The following is a 22,135-nucleotide window of genomic DNA, read 5'->3' on the forward strand; positions in this document are numbered from 1 at the left end:
GAGGATGAAGGGGTGAGAGGGTCAGGGGTGCTGGAGGATGAAGGGATGAGAGGGTCAGGGGTGCTGAAGGGGGAGAGGGTCAGGGGTGCTGGAGGATGAACGGATGAGAGGGTCAGGGGTGCTGGAGGATGAAGGGATGAGGGGTCAGGGTGCAGTAGGATGAAGGGATGAGGGGTCAGGGTGCTGGAGGATGAAGGGATGAGGGGTCAGGGTGCTGTAGGATGAAGGGATGAGGGGTCAGGGTGAGGGAGGATGAAGGGGTGAGATGGTCAGGGGTGCTGGAGGATGAAGGGATGAGGGGTCAGGGTGCTGTGGGATGAAGGGATGAGGGGTCAGGGTGCAGTAGGATGGAGGGATGAGGGGTCACAGTGCAAGGCTTCAAGAAGGTACAGTGGAGGGTCAGTGTGCGGGAAACTGATGGGGCCTCTGGGTGCTGGAAGATGATGTCATGGAGTAAGGCTGAACAATGAAGGAAGACGAGGGTGTGTGATGAAGAGGAAGTGAGAGTCCTGGGGGGTGAAAGGGTAAGAGTCATGGCACTGGACAGTGAAGGGGTAAGGGTCGATGCACAGCACTGAAGAAACTTCACCTTCAACGCCTTGATCCTAACACAATGGAGGTCAAGGTGCTGAAGCATCATGGTCTAAGCACCAAAGGAGTAAGTCATGTTTGTGCAGACATCTCAGCAGAACTGATTTACAGTTTGTTGGTTGCCAAAGCAGAGAGGTGGCATTGGCTGGGTTGGCACAACCCTGTATAGCAACCTTAATTCAGGAGTGGTGCGATAAACTCTTTATACGCTGAGGGTGGGATGGGCAGCAAAGATTGGTGGCCTTCGGACACTGGCATCCTACTGGTGGTGAGTCCCTCATGAGCTCTGATACGGTGATCAGTGGATGAAAGGTGCACCCCGAGTAGGTAATTCAGGGGCAAGAGAGTGGGCGAAGGTGGTTGAACAAATTCAGACTTCCACAGCAGTCTCCCTACTAACAATGGGATGTAAATCGGTAGTGTGTTAATCACTGCTCGCACAAGGCTCATCCCATGTAACATATCTCACATTTTCTCTGCACTCAAGCTTAAAAAATGAAGTGGACTTTCCCCAGAAGGGGCAGTGTGATAGCCAAGAGGAAAGGTGGGCTGGGCAATGCTTCCCAGGAGTCCATCCATCCTTTGAGAAGGTCTCTGGGATCCACATCAGAATTTCATTCTTTCAATTCTTTCTGATACTTTTCGAGCTTGTGCCATCTCGAAACACGCACTTGGTGCTGCCTCGAAGCGCTATGGAACAAGCTTGGATGTTGGGGTTGATCTATAAGCCAGCGGCCATAGGAAGATGTGATGAGGTGGACATCAGGGGCTGCCACTGTGGCTGTTCATGGGAAAAAAGGGAAGGTAGAAGATCCAACCATGTACGTCAGGAGATTCACGAAGCGTTTGGGTTTGCTTTACTATTTTATCGCAAACCGAAGCAGTCTTTTGCTGGGATTTATAAACCAACGCAAATCACATTTTGTGTTGTTTGTAACCCAAAGTAACGCCACTCAGTACCGTCCACTGTCCTGAGTTACTTTGTCATTAAGAATAATGGGGTTGCCCTGTGTCCCTCAGAACCTGGGTATATATAACTATGTGGTTCTGTCGAATGCCACAATTCTGCCAAAAATTGTGAAAAGATGCTATTTATTAAGCATGAATATTAAGGGTCAAGGACTGATCCCAATCAGGCAGATTACGAAAGCTTATATAATTTCCTACAAGCCTCTGCACTGTGTACTTCATATTGTCCATATAACACTACACAAAGAGCAGTTCTTCAATGACGTGTTGTTAGGCTGTCCACAACACACACAGGGGCAGATTTACAGGCTCCTTGCGACATCATTACGACACCTTTGCGTCACTTCTGTGATGCAGCGGCGTCGTAAACAAAACGCCACTATGCGACATATTTGCAACGTGATGCATCTAGGGAGATGCTTCATGCTGTAAAGCCCTGCGCTACATTATACCTGCGTCAGGTATAATGTATGCAGGGTGGGCGGTCCGTCACAAGGAAGCCTCATAAAAGTGACGCAGTGAAATCTATAAGATTTCACTGAGTCACTTTTACGACGCCGCTGCTTCAAACCCTTATGCCTCCTTGTAGCAGGCGTAAGGAGTGATGCAGCACAGCAAGTATAGGCCATCCCTGAGCAGTGCTAGAGTTGCGTCGCGCTTGTGACACAACTCCAGCACTGTGTCACCTTTACGCCGACAGATGCATCACGCATCTGTCTATCCTTGCGCCACAGTGCGCCAAATTGTAAATGCGGAGCATCCATGGTGGCGCAAGGCTATTTTTCCGTCATGCACAATAACTGAGGCATCCCTGTCAAAATATGCAGGGATGTGCCAGTTATAAATCTGCTCCATAATGCGTACAATACAGTAATAAAACTGACATATAGCACATGAAAAATCAAAAATTCACAGTGTTCACATATACAGGTACGTAAATATATAACACACATGTAGTCAAATGTCCACAATTATGAAGGTAAAGATATGCTTCTATTGTGCCTTTTTTATATTAGTAGGATAGCTGACTCAGAACATAAAATATTCACGTCGACGTTTCGACCATCCGATAGCATGGTAATGTTAATAAATCTTAGTGGGTCTTCCTCAGGACTAAAGAGCCAAAAGGACAGCCTAGGGAAAACATATATACCTATTATTAGTGTTGTGCCCTCTGTGTACAGTGATATGAAGAAAGGGGAGGGATGGACCTCTAAATGGTCACTCACCTCCAGTGGGAGAATCCTGGACCACCAAATTTACATCCTATGGAATATCATCCATTTATACTCCATGCCATCATGGTCCCCAGCCAGGGTACACAAAGTGAATAAAATGGGGTAGGTATCGCCCAAAAATCCATATCCCTTAATACACAACACCCTATCAAATGAATTCTGAAAGAAGCATGTTGCGTTACTATTTTATCGGAAACCAAAGTAGTCTTCTGCTGGGATTTGTGAACTAATGCAGATCACATTTTGTGTTGGTTTGTATCCCAAAGTAATGCAACTCAGCACCGTGCTCTGCCTTACGTTACTTTGTGTCAAGGGGGCGATCCATGGTGGTGCATGGGCGTTCCCAGGAAACCACCCATGGTTATTTTATGCAAATCCTCATCTACAAAGAATTGGAGACAGTTATTCACACCAAAATCCCACGCCTCCTTGAGGCAGGCGTAAAGAGGAAACATGTTTCTCCATTTTGCAGGGCACATTCTTAAAGGAATGCCCTAAAGCATAGTTTTAAGCGACATGGCACCCCTTCCCGCACACAATCTATGATGACTGAGAAGTAGACACCCTTGCCATATGGCCCAAGCGTGCCTGCGTTCGCACATGGCAGCCACAAGTGCACCAGCGTATGTAGTGCGCAGAACTGCACCAATTCTAATGACATATGGCACAGGTTTGCACTTTCCCATTCACGCAATGCATCAACTTTACGTGCGTCTCTGCTCTGCTTAAACTCTTTGTAAATATTCCCCCAAGTTCTTAAGGTGCTGATGAGTGATGGGGCGGGTGAGTGGGGTTTAACAGGTTAGTACATAAACTATGGTATAGGATGTAATATAAAGTCCCTATTGATTTTCAGCCAAGTTCCCAGACACCATGTTCAGAGCAGATCAGAGATGGACACCTTCCTGGGGACCGCAAGCTTCGACCCTACGGGTGAGAGGGCAGGAATATGGCGGTAAGTTTTGTTTCACCAGATACCAGCCCAGAGAAATTGGCTGTGTTTCCGTCAATGCAACGGGGCGCTTCCCAAACGACACCCAGAACAAGCGTTTTTTAAGGCCGGACACGGGTCCTATTGCCATGGTGAACTGGGACCTCATGTTGGGCTACCATGACCGCTACATTAAAATGAACAGGGACAATGATGAGGGACGGCTGCATGCGCTGCTCCGGTGGTGTCTGGCAAGCGAGAGGCAACTGCAAGTCACCAACGAAGGAGGATCTGGAAGAGGAGCTACAGGCCACGCGAGGTAAGGAATGTGCATGTAAAGAGAGAAGCTAATGGGAAGGGGATTAGAGAAGTACACCTTGCTTCACTCTTCAGACCAATGACCAGAGGCTTTCTTCTACCAGGAGGTAGGAAAGACAACCCCCCATCCCCACCCCCACATGCTGGCATCACACTATGACCATCACTTCAGGGAATCCCAGACCATCACAGGTCAAAGACGCGAGAGGGGCAGTAGCACCGGTTCCTGCTAACTCCAGCATGCCGCCACACCCAACAACTGCAGCTAGATGGAACCGGGGGGGGGGGGGCTCATTGGGATCAAGGGGCTAATGTCCTCATGGAAGTTCATGTATTCCTAATGCACCAGGCTGGCTAAACTCAACTCCCAGTATGGAGAGCTATTGGGCTATTGTCATGAAGCAAAGCATGCTCTTTCCGCTAATAAATCCAAAGAGATTTTTTCTCTGGTTCATAACTTGGCGATCTCAGATCGCGCCAGTCCTAATCTCATCCCCTCTCAGGCTCTTTGTTCCTTACTTAACGATTATTTCATTGAGAAGATCGTTAAGATCAAATCCAACATCCCTTCTGTATCCCCTCCTTCCTTTTCTCCTGCTCTTCCTGCGCCCTCTTCTTTTCTTGACCTTTTCTCGCCTATTTCTTTGGACTCATTTCTTGCCCTGCTCACTAATATTAAGTCCGGCTCTCCGGCCGACTGTGCCCCGGCACGTATTCTGAGAGTGTTATTCACTAATTGCCCTACTCCTCCCCTTTCCCTTCTCAATGCCTCCCTCTCCCTGGGCTCAGTTCCTTCATCCTTTAAATCCGCTATTGTTTTGCCCATCCTTAAAAAGCCTGGTTTAGATTCCTCCCTTCCTTCAAACTTCAGGCCCATCTCCCTTACCTGGGCAAGATCCTGGAAAGTCACGTCACCTTCTGCCTTTCCACCTATATCGAGGAGAACCACCTTTTGGCTTCCCATCAAGCGGGCTTTCGCCCGGGCCACTCTACGGAGTCGGTGGTCCTCGCAGTTCTTGATGAGCTTAAATCGAAAGCCGATTCCACCCTTCCTCAAGCTTTGGCGCTCCTCGATCTGTCCGCTGCATTTGACACGGTTGACCATTCCATCCTTCTCGACCGTGTCATCGCAGCGGGCATCCGTGTTCCGCTTTCTCCTGGCTCGCGTCCTTTCTTAAGGGACGTTCTCAAGCGGTTCATCTTTCCGGCTTCTCTGCCCCCACCCGTTTGGTTTCCTGTGGGGTCCCTCAAGGTTCTTCTCTTTCCCCTCTTCTCTTCAATCTTTATATCTATCCTCTTATCATTTCTCTTCTCAATCTGGGGGTCTCTGTGTATAATTACGCAGATGACCTCCAGCTCGTCTTTGATCTTTCCTCCTCTTCTTTGTCCCTCTCAAAGTTTCGCTCCACCCTGGTCTTCATTTCTGAGAGGATGAGTTTAAATCATCTTAAACTCAACACGGACAAGACTGAGCTGGTCTTGACAGGTGGTTCATCTAGCCCTTGGTCCTCTGCCTTCTGGCCCCCTACCTTTGGTCCCTCTCCTGCACCTGTCTCTTCTGTTAGGACCTTGGGTATTAGGGTTAGCCAGGACCTTTCTATGCACGCCCAAGTTAGTTCCGTCGTATCTTCTTGCTTTTTATCTCTTCGGCTTATCCGAAAAATTTCTCGCTTTTTTTCCTTTGACGCCCTCAAAATCATCATTACGGCCCTGATCACTTCCCGTCTTGATTACGGGAACAGCCTGTATGTGGGCATACCAGCCTATGAAATACGTCGCCTACAAGCTATCCAGAACCAGGCTGCCCGTCTCATCCTTCACCTCCCCAAAACCCATCATATCACCCCTGTACTCAAGTCCCTTCACTGGCTCCCCGTTGATCAGAGATCCCTCTTTAAATTGGGTTGTTTAGTTTTTCGGGTCTATGCCCGTTCTGCCCCGGCTTTTATCAGTTCTCTTATTTCCTCTCACACCCCCACCCGCACTCTTCGCACCTCCACTTTGGCCCTCCTCAATGTCCCCTGATTCCGCAAGTCCAGAACGGGAGGTACCAGATTTTCTGTCCTGGCCCCCCGTTTCTGGAACAGCCTTCCCCTGTCTAGGCGTTCTATCCCTATCTATTCTCATTTCCGTAAAGCGCTGAAAACCCTTCTGTTCTCTCAGGCGTACTCCTGCTAAATCCCTGGGCTTCTTCTGTGACTGATGGCCAGAGCTCTCAGCGCCAGGAAGCCGCTTGGCCACAGTGCGCTTTACTAAATATTTTTTCATTCATTCATTCATTCATTCATTCATTCATTCATTCATTCATTCATTCATTCATGAAGTCCAAGGACTCTGCCTGCCTTCAGCACTGGGTCCATCCCACACCCTCCCCAGTCATGGTCATGCTGCCTGTGGTCCTGGAGGAGAGGTTTGCAGCAATAGACTTCTTAGTGGGCACAGGGTCCAAATGCAGTCATTGGTTTGCTTGCACACTCAGCATCTGACAACCCCACTCTCACAGTTGTCTGTGTTACCTTCAGATCTAGGAAGTGTCAGGGTCTGACCAGGACTTTAACGATTTGCTGCTCTGTATGCATGTCAGGGAATTTTAGCATCTTCCTTCTACAAACCTAAAATGTATAAGGAAATGCTTCTTTCTAACATGTTAAAACTGAGGAACTAACCCCAGCTGTACTTCTGTCTGTCACACCTGTGAGCCCTCATGCCATGGCGCCACTTCTGCAGTCTCAGGAGTTGTCCCTCTAGCTTTATTTCAGTGAAAGCCAGAGTGTCTAACTCTCTAGGAAGGACACTCACAGCCAATTCCAACATGAGAGTCACATCTGAAAGCTTTATGAGAAGTAACTTCAAGAAATAAAAAAAGTTCAATGTTCTTAATGTTTGTCTTCAAATAAATAAGCAGTTTCTTCAGCTGTCTTTTAAAATGTGTTGGATCCGTTATTTTGCCCCAATTGCTATCTCTCTCCTCTTCTCCGTAGCCTTCTTCCACCCAGCCTCTTCCGCCTCTTTCTTACCTCTCTTATCCCATTTCTCACTTGTGTTCCCCCTCTCTCTCTGTTACACTACTTCTCCCTTCATTACATTACATGCCTCTTTTTGACGTCAGGTCCCCTGGCCTCAGTCTCACTGGTCCTCTGTTGTCTTTCCATTTAGGCTTCTGAACGTTGACTTTGTGGCCCGCCGAGGTCACTTGGCCAGGGTCCTCATCACACCCTACTCGCGACAAGGCTGGAAGATGGCAGTCACCCTGTTCCGCGGGACCTACTTCCTCCTGGGGGAGAGGGACGAAGACCCCCCTTCGGAGACAGCAGAACAATTCAACTTCATGGGACACAAGTTTGAGCACTACTTGACTTCGGGTATAAGAGATTTTCAGATTGATGTCTTAGGTGTCATTAGTTGTGGGTGTTGAGCTGAGAAATATTTACTACATTCTTATTGTCGTTTTGGTTATTTCCTTATGTTCTCCCTGCAGATTAGACCTTTTTCGCCAGCAGAAATTGTATAATCTTTTCACATGCTTTCTGAAGCTTTCTACTGAGACTAGTTTTAATGCTAAGAGCAGAATGTTACTACATACCTCAGGTCTGAGCAGTGTGTGCATTGAAGAGTTGGGAAGCAAACCGCAGCTCTATGGTGAAGCAGGACCACTAACAAGAGGGTGGAAGTAAGAAGCCCATCCAAGTGAGCGGCTGACTAGTTCTTCCCGAGCACTGTCATTTAGTAGATGGTACCGGGTCATACATGGGACTGCAATTTCTGTAGTTCACGGAGAGGAAGTTTCTAGGCAAGTCCCCTGTCTGCACTTTTATCTGTCTCTGATTAATGCTGCAGGAAGGCTAGTGACAATCAGGTGCAGAAACTGTACACTTAATTGTGTGCATGTGTTGTATACTTCTGCTTGAACCCATCCCCATTGCTACCTGCTGTGAGGACCATCACTTTGTACAAAGGCTGTGTCTGGAGAGCAGCCTGAAAATGACACTTGAATGAGAACCAAACCAGTTCTGACGACCTAGATATTAGATCTACATCCTCTGAAAAATGTGTATAAAATTGGGACCCAAACCCCCCCACCACTGTTTTCCAGTCCCATGTTCTTCTTCACAAGGACGGATCCGCTCCACAGAGGACTCAAAGAGCTGCTGTGTTACCAGAACTCATGTCTCCCAGAGGTGAGGGGACATCATCTGAATTCTGTACTTTATGCTGGAGGAGCTGAGGTTCTGCCAGAAGTGCTTAGCAGCCTACCTGCCTGCCTGCTGAGAGAGGAGGGCAGTGCGTCTGACCCTGCATGAGAAGAGACTGCCCAATTTGAGAAACTCAGTGTGTTCCTGGCAGGAGGAGCACCCATGGAAAGCTTTTCCAGAGCGCAAAGCCAAGAGCGCCCTGCGTTGTAAAGGGGTCCCTCTGGTCACTCTGCAGTTTTAGTGTGAGCTGCATTTACAGTGTACCTGAACAATTACCCCCATGATACCCCACAGTCTGTCGAGGGATAAGAGACTGGTGCTGCTGATGCTGTAAGAGAAGGCTGTCGCACTGCCAGAGCAAAAACCCTGGACCAGCCTTGAGGCAACAACTGCCAGAAGACAACATTGCAAGGGATTCAGCACGAAGGCTGTAGCTGCTAGACCAGGAACCCTGGCTGCAGCTGCCTGGGAGAGTTGCCATGGCAGATGACAGGCACGGCCGCAAACACCTACCCCATCAATCGCCCCCAAGAACATTGCAGAGCCAGAGAGGAGAGGAGATGAGTCTCTGCTGTGAAAGCGGGAGAGCGGTTCACTTCCATTGCATAGTCCAAAGTACTTCAAGGGTAGGCAGGTAAACTGTGAGGCTTATCCAGCACCAGGAACCAAACACTCAAATGCTCACAGATGGGTGCTGTGAGAAGTTGGCCTGGTATATGCTCTCCACTAGTTATAGTGGGCACCTTGTACCAGTCCAAACAACCCTTATTGATGATTAGGTTAAATACAACCTTTATTGAAAGCTATCCTAGTGGTAGCTTTGGAGAGCAGCCTTCAGGCTGAATCTCATGGAATATAAAGCAGCTTGGTTTACCAGATTATAACCTCCTAAATGACCAAATGAAAGGAGAACCACACAAGGAATATATAAAATATATGTATTTATTACTAAACACTCTCTACTAACCTCTTCATGAGATTAGACAGCAAGATACACAATATTAAAGCACTAGAACAACAATAAATAGCACAATACACAGTGGGCCCCAGGGGGAGACCAAACCATATATTAAGAAAGTGGCATAAGAATCACAAATTGACTAGACACAGTGTCTAGAGCACGTAGAATCGCTGGTACCCCAAGGAACCACCTACGGTAGTGACACAGGGGACCCACAGGGTACGGTGCAGTGTGAGAACACAGCCGTGAGCTCCGTACATCCTATGGGAAAGTTGCGGTTGGAATTTTAAAGATTAAGGACACGTAGGAGAGGACTTTGAGCAAACCCTTTCAGACTTAGAAGGTTCTAAGGCCAACACCCATGTGAGCATGGGAGTGCTCGTGTTACCTAACCCAGGGAAGCCGGGTGCATAGGTGTCAAATGGTGTCGGGACTCATCGCTGTTTTCAATGGCGAGTTGCTGCAAAGTGCTGCTGCCGTGAAGAAGAAAAGTGTCCGGTGTGATCCAAGCCTGGATCAGAGCTGTGAAGAACCTGAAAGCAGAGGGGACAGAGTCTGGGTCACTTGACAGTTACGAAGGGCATGATAGACGAATGCACACCGATGTCGGGCGTTCCAGGTGCGAAGAGGTGAAGCTTGACTCCACAGCCATGGGGACCAGGAGACATCGATAACAACCACAGTCTGAAGGTGAGCTGTCTCACAAAGGATGTTGAGTGCTGGGGGGTTCGGTGTCCGGATTGGAGACCAACAAGCCTTGGCAACGGCAACCCACGCGGTTGGAGAAAAGATGCTTTGGTGTGGCCCAGTAAGGTCCTGGGGACTCCCCAAGTGATGGAGAGTCAGGGCGCATCTGGAGCAACCAGGTAAGCCCAATTAAAGTTGCAGTTCCCTTCTCAGGGACCCACAAGTCCACGGACCAGGGATCACGATGGGACCTCGAGAGGAATCACTAAATACCAGCCCACGGGTCGCTCATAGAATGTAGGCCAGTAATCACTGCTCGTGGTCTGGACTACAAGTAGCCCAAAGCACAGCTTCAGGGATCGCAAAGAAGCATATGCTGCTGCATATGTGCATGGTGTCCAGGGGTTCGGGTTACACGGTCCCCACGAGGGCTGAGGGTCTCAGGTTTGCTGAGAGCACTGGTCGGCCTCGGGGAAGCTTAGGAACCCACCTCCTGTGTTGGAAAATCTTCAGAGTCTGTCGGGAGCTGCGTAGGTGCAAACTGGTCAGATGCGTTGAGGTGCTGCCTTGCAGGGGAATAACTCCTTTACTCCAAGGGAGAATCTTCAATTGTCCAGCAAAGCATAGATCTTCGAAGGATACTTGGTTTCTGTAGCAGAGTTTTGTCCAGGTAATATCTAAAGTCCTGTAGTCAGGGGTTCCTACTTTATACCCAAGGAAGTGGTGGGACAAACTCTGGGAACCCACCAATGGGAGGGTCAGAACAGAGGGGTGGCTACACCCATGTCCTTTGTCCAGTTTCCCGCCAGAGCAGGGGCTGATAGCCCCTGCAACTGGTTTGAGCTGGACTATGCACAGGGACACCAAATGTGCCCCAGTGCAGACATCAAAGCACTGGAGTGCACCCTCCCAGCCCCAAATACACTAAAGCCTGTCTGGGAGGTGGTCACACCTCCCTGTGACAGGAAACCTATTGTCAAGCTGTCCCCTGCTGGAGTTTCGTCCAGCAGCAGGAGGGCAGACTCGTGTCTGTGGCTGGCAGCATCCATTTTGTGATGCCCGGGTTCTGTTACGCTGGTACCGGGTGTACCGGTGTTGCCATGTTTCTCCCTCTAGTAGAGTGGTATCATACCTCCCCCACCAGTTGTTGGTGGGGACGTGTGAGTCCAAGGTGTTTGACACCAAACACGACATATTTCCATGCAGCTGTTTCAAAGTTAGCATTTACCGCAAGGTTATAATGCATTTAAGAGTATATGGTTGGCTGCATCACAAACAACCCCGGAGAATCTTTTTCCTGCCCATCCGTGCTGCTGACACGCCTTATAGAACCAGTGTTTACTGTTACGGCTTATCTTTGGCTGTCGCTTGCCTACCTTATCGGGTTTCAATTACTGTGGTGTTCGCAATGGGACACACACCTGGTCCAGATTCATTATAGGTGTAGCGGTTTCATTTAGCACACTGGGTCTATCCCTTCTCAGGGGGTGCAACTATTCTCCCATCAAACCTTGATGTGACATATATGCATGAATATCGTGCGTAGGATTGATATTGAACCCTTTTAATACGTATAGTGGCAGAGCTGGACGTTTTCAAAGTGGGACTTATTTTATCTACTCTTTGAGTGATCGTCACCACCTTTCAAAACGGCGCTACTACCTAATACAATATTCTTTTGGATGGGAAAAGCTCTCTTTAAGGGAATCCCAGAACCGAAATAAACTGTGTGGAGAGAGTTTGACTCCACCTATTCCTATTGCCCTGAAGAAGTACCCCAAGGGTACAAAACGCGTCGGCTGTTCCGTGATGAAATGAAAATGAAACAATAAAAGAGAAAGAAAAAAGAATGAATTCAAGAACTCTCTTTACTAGATATGGACGTTAAGATTTTCCTTTTTGACAAAGTTTTTCCGAGTGGTGCACTTGTGCTTTGGTTTTGAATTGTTAAGTTCCTATTGGAATAAGTACTGTGATGGTGGGTACTACTCAGTGTGCATACAGATGCCACATAATATAGAAGGGACACTGCTAAAGGAGTGTAAGGCCAGGTTAGGTGCTGTTAATTTGAAGTGTCCACTGTCAGATCCTTCTTTTTTTAACCCCGGAGAATAGGTTCTGAAGCCTGCAGAAGGGCTCTGCTCATGCATGGGTATCCCTCTCACATAAAACCCAGCACCCTGCCTTCAGGATTGTTAAGGCCTGCCATAGGGGTGACTGATAGGTTTATATGTGCAGTGATATGGATCGATATAGGGAACCTATATCTAAATAAGGGGTGCATACACCACCTTACAAAGGCTGCAGTATTTTTATTTTATTTTATGTAGTTTATAGAGCGCACAGCTACCCCCGAAGGGGTGTCCCGGCGCTAAAAACCTAAGCCTCCAAGGGAGAAGAGGGAGCATAGAGCAAGGAGAAACAGTAGGGTGACTCAGAGTTCGGAGAAGAGCCAGGTTTTGAGTTTGGCTCGGAAGATGGGTTCGGAGGGACAGAATCTCAACTCGATTGGTAAAGAGTTCCACAGTTTAGCAGCAATGACACTGAACCCTCTGCCACCCATTCTAGATAATCTAAAACGGGGCGAGATCAGGAGGCGGAGGTCATTGGATCTCAAGGATCTGGTGGAGCGGGATATCGAGACACGTTTTTTCAGGTAGTTGGGTCCGCGGTCGTTGACGGCTCGATAGGTGAGGGTAAGGACCTTGAACTGGATGCGTCTAGCCACTGGGAGCCAGTGGAGTTCCTTACGATACGCAGAAACAGATTGGCGGTAGGGGATATTACCAATCAGTCTGGCCGCAGCATTCTGGACAATCTGCAGCCGGCCTACCAGATACTGGGGGGCACCAGCATAGAGGCTGTTAGCATAGTCCAGGTGGGACGTGATGAGGGCTTGGGTAACTGTACGGCGGGAATCCAGGGGGAGATAGGGAAGAATTTTTCTGATCATGCGCAACTTCATGAAACAGGCAGAGGTCACTTTATTAACCTGAGTTTTGCATGAAAGGGAGTCATCAAACTGGAAACCCAGATTCCGAGCCGAGTGAACGGGAGAGGGGGCGGGATCAAGCGCCGTGGGCCACCACCAAGAAGAGGGGATGGAAGCTTTCTGATTGAAAAACAGAACCTCCGTTTTGTCTGCATTCAGTCTGAGGTGGTTAGCGGTCATCCAGACACTGATGTTGTTGAGGCACTGGCGGAAGTTGGCGAATGCGGAGTCCGAGTGGTCCCTGAAGGAAAACACCAGCTGAGTGTCGTCAGCATAAGAGACCACCCTGACTCCGTAGGACTCCACAACGTCGGCCAGTGGGGCAAGATAGACGTTGAAGAACAGGGGGCTGAGGGCGGAACCTTGTGGCACCCCGCATGACAGGGGTTTTTTCTCTGACTTGAAGGGCCGCAGAAAAACCCTCTGACTTCTTGTCGAGAGGAAGGACTCGATCCAGCTGAAGGCAGTGCCGCCAATGCCTATCTGTTTAAGTCGGTCAAGGAGGATGGGGTGGGAGACCGTATCGAAAGCTGCGGACAGGTCGAGGAGGACCAGCATGGCCTCCTCGCCCCTGTCCACGCATTCCCGAATGGTTTCGGATACTTCCAACAATGCCGTCTCAGTGCTGAATCCAGCTCTGAATCTGGATTGTGATTCGTGCAGTAGAGAGTGGTTTTCCAAATATTCCGTGAGTTGCAGCTGCACGGCTTTTTCCAGGACTTTGGCGGGTTTAGGGAGAAGGGAGATGGGGCGATAGTTAGCAAAAACAGTGGGATCTGCATCCGCTTTTTTTAGGATGGGAATCACCAAGGCCTCCTTCCAGGTGGTAGGGAAGAAGCCATGGTGGAGGGAGGCATTCCAGATGGAAAGGAAGGAGCAGGCCAGCGAAGGCGCCAGTTCTCCCATGAGTTTCGCAGGGACAGGATCGGAGGGGGCGCCGGATCTGCAATGGGTGAGTAACCCAATAGCATCATCCCGGTTGAGTTTATTAAAAGAGAGAAAGGACGGAGAGTCTGGGGGACTAGTGGGGGAAGGCAGGGGGGCAGGCCCTATGGGAAAGGAGACACAAAGTTTATTGATCTTTTCGAGGAAGTAGTCTGAAAGTCCCTCGCATAGAGCCTGACTCGCGGTGTTCTGAGGAGCCCTGGCCGGAGGATTAATAAAGTCTTTAACAATGTTAAAAAGGGTTTTAGATGAGTTTTTGGCCTTGGTAATTTGAGAGGAAAAGTGATCTTTCATAGCGATTTTTTTTAGTTTGAGGAATTTTTTCAGGGCAGATCTGTATAAAAGTTTGGCTTCAGGGTCGTAGTTTAGTCTCCACTTACGTTCGAGAGCTTTACATCTGCTTTTCTCCTCACGGAGGGGGGTAGAAAACCAGGGAGCGGAGGGTTGCGATCTGGCGGAGGTGATGATTTTCTGAGGAGCAATGGAGTCAACCGCATTGACGAGAGCAGCATTCAGCCTAGAGACATTTTCATCTATATCAGAGGAGAGGTACTCCGTCTGAAAGTGGAACACCGGGTCCAAGGTGGCACATGTAACCTTGTGCCACTTTCTTCCCAACTCCTTCCTAGGGGCCAGGGGGGCAGTTTTTCGTCCGAGAGCAAGAGAGAAGGGGATGAGGTAATGGTCAGTCCAGGTGAGAGGGAGGGGTGGGAGGACAGTAATATTCGAGAAATTGGCGAATATGAGGTCCAAGGTGTGACCAGCCACATGAGTGGGACCTACGACTAATTGTTTGAGATTCAGGCTTTCCATAGTTTCCAACAGATTGTTTGCCTTCACGCAGAGAGGGTTGTCTACGTGGAGGTTAAAATCACCAAGGACTAAGAAATATTGGTGTTTGAGGGATAAATCAGCCAATTGGTGGAAGAGGGCAGTGAGAGAAGGGGAGGTGGCGGTGGGGGGGTTGTAAACTAATGTGCCAGCCAGGATAACTGCCGCGGAGTCCGATATAGAGAAGTACATGGCTTCAATTATACCAATATTAGTAAGTTTGGTAAAGGTCAACTGGAGATAGGATTTGAGGATGACGGCTAGACCGCCTCCAGATTTACCACCAGCCCGGTTCAAGCATTTTATATCATATCCTAGGGGAATGGCCAGATAGAGATCCGGAGAGGAGGAGTCAGTGATCCAGGACTCGGTGAGGAATAAAATATCCCATTCGTCTGAGGAGATAGACATCCAGATGTCATTGGCATGACGGGGGAGAGAGCGGCAATTGATCAAGCCAGCTTTCAGGGTCCGAAGATTAGAGGAGGGTGGCTGTGATGGGGGACGAGAAGGGAGACAAGGTTGGTAGGGCGGGAGAGTGAAGTTGCATTGCGGGCAAAGGAAATGAGCAGACTCAAGGTGGTTTGGGATGCAGCGAGTGATAATCGAGCAAGGGCGGGGGTTTAGTAGGTGTAGTTGGGTGTTGGTCCAACACGTACGGACAGAGTCAGTGGAAAAAGCAGGGGGTCTGGCCCTGGGCCCGGTCCAGGCCCGGACGGGCCCAGACGGGCTTGCCTTTGGCGCGCCTTCGGCGCGCTGACGGCGCGCCCGCTGCGCCCGTCCGCTGCGCTTCCTAGCGAGACACATAATTTATGTCTGTGGAAATGGGCGTCATGGGGGTGTGGCCAGCTGAGGTGGGCGTGTCCGCCGTGGCGCCTCGCCCTCAGTGATGGCGAAATGGATGGTTCGTTGCAGCGCTAGATCCGCTGTTTAAGTGCAAGGGGTGAGTGATTAAAATGAGCAAAGTATCACACAGCAAAGTTTTTAAAATGACAGGTTCACTCCCGGCTTCCGCCTCAGGAGACTCACGATTTAAAGTGACGCGCTTTCCAGCTGCGCGCACTTATAAGGACGAGTAAGGGGGCGTGGCCAGCTGAGGTGGGCGTGTCCGCCGTGGCGCCTCGCCCTCAGTGATGGCGAAATGGATGGTTCGTTGCAACGCTAGATCCGCTGTTTAAGTGCAAGGGGTGAGTGATTAAAATGAGCAAAGTATCACACAGCAAAGTTTTTAAAATGACAGGTTCACTCCCGGCTTCCGCCACAGGAGACTCACGCTTTAAAGTGAAGCGCTTTCCAGCTGCGCGCACTTATAAGGACGAGTAAGGGGGCGTGGCCAGCTGAGGTGGGCGTGTCCGCCGTGGCGCCTCGCCCTCAGTGATGGCGAAATGGATGGTTCGTTGCAGCGCTAGATCCGCTGTTTAAGTGCAAGGGGTGAGTGATTAAAATGAGCAAAGTATCACACAGCAAAGTTTTTAAAATGACAGGTTCACTCCCGGCTTCCGCCTCAGGAGACTCACGATTTAAAGTGACGCGCTTTCCAGCTGCGCGCACTTATAAGGACGAGTAAGGGGGCGTGGCCAGCTGAGGTGGGCGTGTCCGCCGTGGCGCCTCGCCCTCAGTGATGGCGAAATGGATGGTTCGTTGCAGCGCTAGATCCGCTGTTTAAGTGCAAGGGGTGAGTGATTAAAATGAGCAAAGTATCACACAGCAAAGTTTTTAAAATGACAGGTTCACTCCCGGCTTCCTCCTCAGGAGACTCAGTAGCAGACTCAGTAGCAGACCTGTTGTGTTATTTTGAATGGTCTCCCAGGGGTGGCACAATACATGCTGCGCCCCTGAGAGGCCTCTGGGGTACCTATAGTATACCATATACTAGGGACTTATAAGGGTACCCCAGAATCCAATCTGTGGTGTACTTAAAGTACATGCAATCAATTTAGAGAGAAAGCAACTAGGCTGGGGTCCTGGATAGTAGGCTCCGAGCCAGAGTAAGTTGAAAAACAGTGAAGCATCAGCAAAAAGTGGGGGTGTTATCAATGGGGGTCTCTGGTTGGCAGTGGATGGCCACTGTCCAAGCAGGGACCCTTCTTTCTAAGTCAAGTGAAGGGCTGCACCCCTTTGACAACCCCTGCTCCACCCTGTGGTAACGTAGCACAAGCAGTTAGGCTAATCTCAGAGGCAGTGTGTAAAGTGTCTATGAATATACACAGTAATACAGTGAGGAACACTACAAAGGGACACAACACAGGTAGTTATTAAAAATAGTTATCTTTATATATAGGCTTATCACAAGACCAAATAACGAGAAAGCCACAATACTGTATAAAAAGAATTCTCTCTGGATGCTGCAAAAATAGTTCAAATGGGGAATGCAAAGTTCAGTTCAGGGCAATGGTCTCTGCGACCCTTTTACTCACAGTTCTGGGGTGTTGCTGATAGTAATCCACAAAAATGCCTCTACGGCAGGTTAGCGATGTTTTTCCTCACGCTTTTGGTCGCGGCCGCTCGCTAACGGGTGTTAGCGACAATTTCGGGGCCTGCAACCAGGTGGGGCGATGATCAGGCCAGTGAGCCCTCAGCGGCAGCGTTGCAATGATTTTCCTGATGCTCCGCGGCTGTAGTGATAATTTTTAGGCCCGCAAACGTGCGGGGTGATGATCAGGCCAACGAGCCCTCAGCGGCAGCGATGCAATGATTTTCCTTACGCTCCGTGGCTGTAGCTATAATTTTTAGGCCCGCAAACATGCGGGGCGATGATCAGGCCAGCGAGCCCTCAGCAGCAGCGATGCAATGATTTTCCTGACGCTCCGCGGCTGTAGCGATAATTTTTAGGCCCGCAAACGTGCGGCCGATGATCAGGCCAGCGAGTCCTCAGCGGCAGCGATGCGATGATTTTCTTGACGCTCCTCGGCTGCGGCGGCTCGCTAACAGGCCTTAGCGACGATATGCAGTCTACTGGTCCTGAGACTTCAGTCAGGAGGCTAGTTCTCTCTCTAGCCCTTGGGTGATTGTAGGTTCAAGATTAAAAAGTTCTCTTACAGCTCCTTTTCCCTCCTATTTCCAGTCCAACGAAAACTACTGCAGGCCAATCCAGGGAACAGCACACAACACCAGGACAGTCCTCTCCTGCAGCTTCCTTCAGTTCCACAGACAGAGGTTGGTCTTGAGATCCAGGGGCAATACAAATTGTAGGGGTTTCAGCACAGATATTTATACCCCAAAAGTCTTTGTTCACAGAAGCTACAAGTCACTGAACCCAGCCAGAACCACTTCTGCCCAGCCCTGGAGCACTTTGATTACCAGGCTGCATCCTTCCTTTCAGAAAGAGGGGGTCTGCCCTCAGATGCACAATAAAAAGCAAACATGACACAAGAATCATTTTCACCAAATTACAAAAATAGGGTATATTTTAATCTTTTTGTAGACACCTCAATGATAAAAATCCACTAAGGTTTCCAGAAATATGGATTTTTAAATACATACCCACTCTTGCCAACCTACCCTGGGGAGTTCACTCTTCTTTCTTTGGCAGATCCTTTCCTCCTCTTCCTGACAGTCACTCGCACCTCTCCCCAGGGGGCAGCACGCTGTCTTGAGGACACCAGCTGTGTGCAACTGTAAATGGCCCCTGGACAACTAGGGCAACAAAGTGGCAACTTTCTAAAGTTACCATTTGTAAAACACTTTAATTAAATTCAACTTTAGCAAAGCGTCGGGGTTAATGCAACAGTTCCATTGATACCTTGAAGTATGTACTTTAGTAGTCCCATTTGGAACTGAGCCCTGCTGAGTTGTCAGTGTTTAACTCCATACTTGCAAAGGGGACTACTAGCCTTTCTGCAGTAAAATTTACAATGGGGGGTTTTTACTGTCAGGACATGTAAAACGACATGTCCTTCTTTTAAATATAATGCACTCATCAGGCCTGCTTCAGAGGTGACTTACAAATATTAAAAACAGAAGGTTTGTGTTTTTCTATAAGTTTAAACGGCAAAGTCGAGTTAGTAGTTTGAAAACCGCTCCACCAGTCTGCACTGGCAGACGGGGAGTGATGCTTCACTCTCTGTCACACTCGTGATGGCACAATAAGTCCTGCAGTCCACGAGGGACACTTAACTTACAGGCCCTGTGTACCTCTGGCACCAGATACCAGGGACTTATAAGTAAGTTTACTTATGTCAATTGGTGATAAGCCAATCAATCATAAACTTTTGAGGACATGCACTGAAGCTTAGTCAGCAGGGCCCAGTGCACTGCAGAGCCATTACACCAGCGGTAAATCCAGCAGTGTTGGGCAAAAAGCAGGGAGAACCGGCCAGAAAGGGTATTTCTTCACAACTGTTAGTTGACCCAGACCTTCAAGTGTAACAGTCAAGGTTAGAAAGGGTTGTACTAGGCCCAGTTTGCAAAGATATAGTAGGATGGACCCCAGGACTGCAAACAGCCGTAACCACCATGGTTGTGGCCCAGTAGCCATCTACTCTATGGTCTCCCACATGGTATTTGACAGACTCATTTAAACATACAACAGCCCCGCAGAGAATTACCGGTACACCTCTACCAAAAGGACAACAGTCTTCCAGAGACGTACTGGTTCGGCAGCACTAAAAGTGCAACAGTCCTGCTCCGAAGTGCTGGATCAAACACACTTAAAGTGCAACAGCCCTGCTGGGAATCGCAGGATGGGCCCTACTAAAAGTACAGAAGTCCTGCAGAGAAGTGCTTGTTTGGTCCCATTAAAAGTACAAGAGTCCTACTGAGCACTGCAGATGCAGCCTTCCCTTACCTTAAAAGTCCTGCAGAGGAGTGTCACTACTGTCCCCCTAAACATACAGCAGGCCTAATGAGAAATATTGGTCCTGTCATAGTAAAATTATAGCACTTGAGGTGAGAAGTGAGAGTAATGTAGCATTCATGGTAAAGATGTCAAGCTGTCCCAGTGCTAAGTCCATGTTGACATGCGTATATCAGGCATGGACTATTATTATCACCATGACCGACTAGCCCTGGCAAAGCCCTATGGTATCCTGCCACCCACCCACTCCTCATTCCCTGCCCCTCTATACTTGGCCTGAGGATGTTTTTCTGGGGTCATTTCTTTCCCTTCCAGCTCTGTTACAGAGTCCAGAGCTATTTGTGGAATTGCAGTTATTTAAAAAAATAGAAATAAGAACTCAATGACCTTTCCAGTCGAAAAGAAACACTCGTGAAAGCGTGCAAGCCAATGAAAGGAAAGAAGAAATGGAGATCTGCTCTGGAGAACAGGCATGGACAAGTCTGAATCCTGGAGTAACACCTCGTCCGACATTTGGGGTGAGCTACATCAGTGTTACTGGGCATACTCAGTCACCTGCACAGCTACTCCTAGAGCTCTACAGACACCAGAGCTTCAATTCCAACCCATTGGGGAGCAGCCTCGGTGCACAAATGCCTGACCGGCTCGGGTCTCAGACAGCAGATGTAGGGCTCAGGTTAGAGAGAATGCACACCATCAGACTTTATTCTGGTTGCATAAGATCTCCAAGGTTCAGGTAGGAGAGAGCTCATACTTTAAGAACAGAGAGGGAAGGCATCCTTCAGGTTCCAGAGATCTCATGTGAGAGAGACAGCAGAGCTCTGTCTTAGGTGAAACATCTCATAGATTTGGACCAGAGACAGAAGTTGCCCTACAGCTTACAGAAATCTCACAGGTTCAGGACCAGAGGTATCACTCAAGTAAGACAGATCTCATAGGTTCAGAGAAGACAGAGAAGATGCCCTGCAGGTTACAAAGATCTCATGGGCTCAACAGCAGAGCCATCGCTCTGTTAATACAGAGCTCACAGGTTCAGACTAGACAGGGAAGGCGTTGTTCAGGTTAGAACGCTCTCACTGATTCAGAGAGCAGAGCTATCTCTCAATTTAGACAGGTCTCACAAGTTAAGACTAGAGAGGGAAGGTTACAAAGATCTCATGTGAGAGAGACAGCAGAGCTCTGTCTCAGGTGAAACATCTCATAGATTTGGACCAGAGACAGAAGTTGCCCTACAGCTTACAGAAATCTCACAGGTTCAGGACCAGAGGTATCACTCAAGTAAGACAGATCTCATAGGTTCAGAGGAGACAGAGAAGATGCCCTGCAGGTTACAAAGATCTCATGGGCTCAACAGCAGAGCCATCGCTCTGTTAAGACAGAGCTCACAGGTTCAGACTAGACAGGAAAGGTGTTGTTCAGGTTAGAACGCTCTCACTGATTCAGAGAGCAGAGCTATCTCTCAATTTAGACAGGTCTCACAAGTTAAGACTGGAGAGGGAAGGTTACAGAGATCTCTTAAATTCAGACAGCAGAGCTTTCACTCAGGTAAAACATGTCTCCTGGGTTCAGAATGGAGAGGAAGGGTGGTCTTGAGGTTACAGAGAAGGAAGGTGTTGTTAAGGTTGCAGAGATCTCAAATGAGCAACAGCACAGCTCTCGCTTAGGTGAAGCAGTTCTCATAGGTAGCGACTAGAGACAGAAGGTATCCTTTGAGTTGCAAGAGATCTCACAGTTTCAGACAGCAGGGCTATGTCTCAGGTTTTGTAGATATAATTTGAGACACGAATGTCCTCTTAAGTCACAGCGATCTCACAGGTTTAAATAGCAGAGCTGTCTGGTAAGAGAGCTCTCATAGGTTCAGACTAGAGAGGGAAGGTGCCTTGATGTTACAGGGATCTCACAGAATCATACACCACAGATGAGGCGCAGGTTAGACAGATTTCATAGGTTCAGACCACGGCTGAAAGGTTCCAGATATCTCAGAGGCTCAGACAGCAGAACTATGGCTCAGGTAAGACAGATCTCATTTGAGACATTAAAGATGTCCTTCGGGTTACGGTGATCTCACACACTACAGCAGTAGAGGTATCTCACAGGTGAGACAGCTCTCATGTGAGACATGGATGAACTCCCTCAGGGTGCAGAGATCTCACAGGGTCAGACAGCAGAGCTATCACTCGGATTATAAAGATCTCATCTGAGACATGGATGTAGTCCATCAGGGTGCAGAGATCTCACAGACTCACACAGCAGAGCTATCACTCAAGTTAGACAGATCTCATCTGAGACATGGATGAAGTCCCTCAGGGTGCAGAGATCTCCCAGGGTCAGACAGCAGAGCTAAAACTCAGGTAAGACAGGTCTCATCAGAGACATTGATGAAGTCCCTCAGGGTGCAGAGATCTCCCAGGATCAGACAGCAGAGCTATCACTCAAGTTAGACAGATCTCATCTGAGACATGGATGAAGTCCTCCAGGGTGCAGAGATCTCATAGACTCACACAGCAGAGCTATCACTCAGGTTAGACAGATCTCATCTGAGACATGGATGAAGTCCCTCGGGGTGCAGAGATCTCACAAGGCCCGTCAGCAGAGCTGTCACTCAGGTCAGACAGGTCTCATCTGAGACATGGATGAAGTCGCTCGGGGTGCAGAGATCTCAGAATCACACAGCAGAGCTGTTG

The 22,135-nt window shown here is 48.8% G+C and overlaps 1 protein-coding gene across 10 annotated transcripts in view; it reads left to right on the forward strand.

The window, feature by feature from the left end:
• LOC146805867 (decapping and exoribonuclease protein-like) overlaps nucleotides 1-22,135 on the forward strand; it is a 142,175-nt gene that overhangs the window by 29,111 nt on the left and 90,929 nt on the right. For all 10 annotated transcript variants that reach the window (XR_014967926.1, XR_014967923.1, XR_014967922.1 and 7 more), the window contains 2 exons: nucleotides 3,655-4,048; nucleotides 7,204-7,409. Coding sequence is in view for 4 of the 10 variants with exons in the window: in XM_085623196.1 (XP_085479322.1) it covers nucleotides 3,672-4,048; nucleotides 7,204-7,409 (583 nt within the window). In the remaining 6 variants the exon portion in view is untranslated. The remainder of the gene's footprint in view (nucleotides 1-3,654; nucleotides 4,049-7,203; nucleotides 7,410-22,135) is intronic.

The sequence above is a fragment of the Triturus cristatus genome, chromosome 8 (assembly GCF_964204655.1).
Source record: "Triturus cristatus chromosome 8, aTriCri1.1, whole genome shotgun sequence".
Taxonomy (NCBI): Eukaryota; Metazoa; Chordata; class Amphibia; order Caudata; family Salamandridae; genus Triturus; species Triturus cristatus.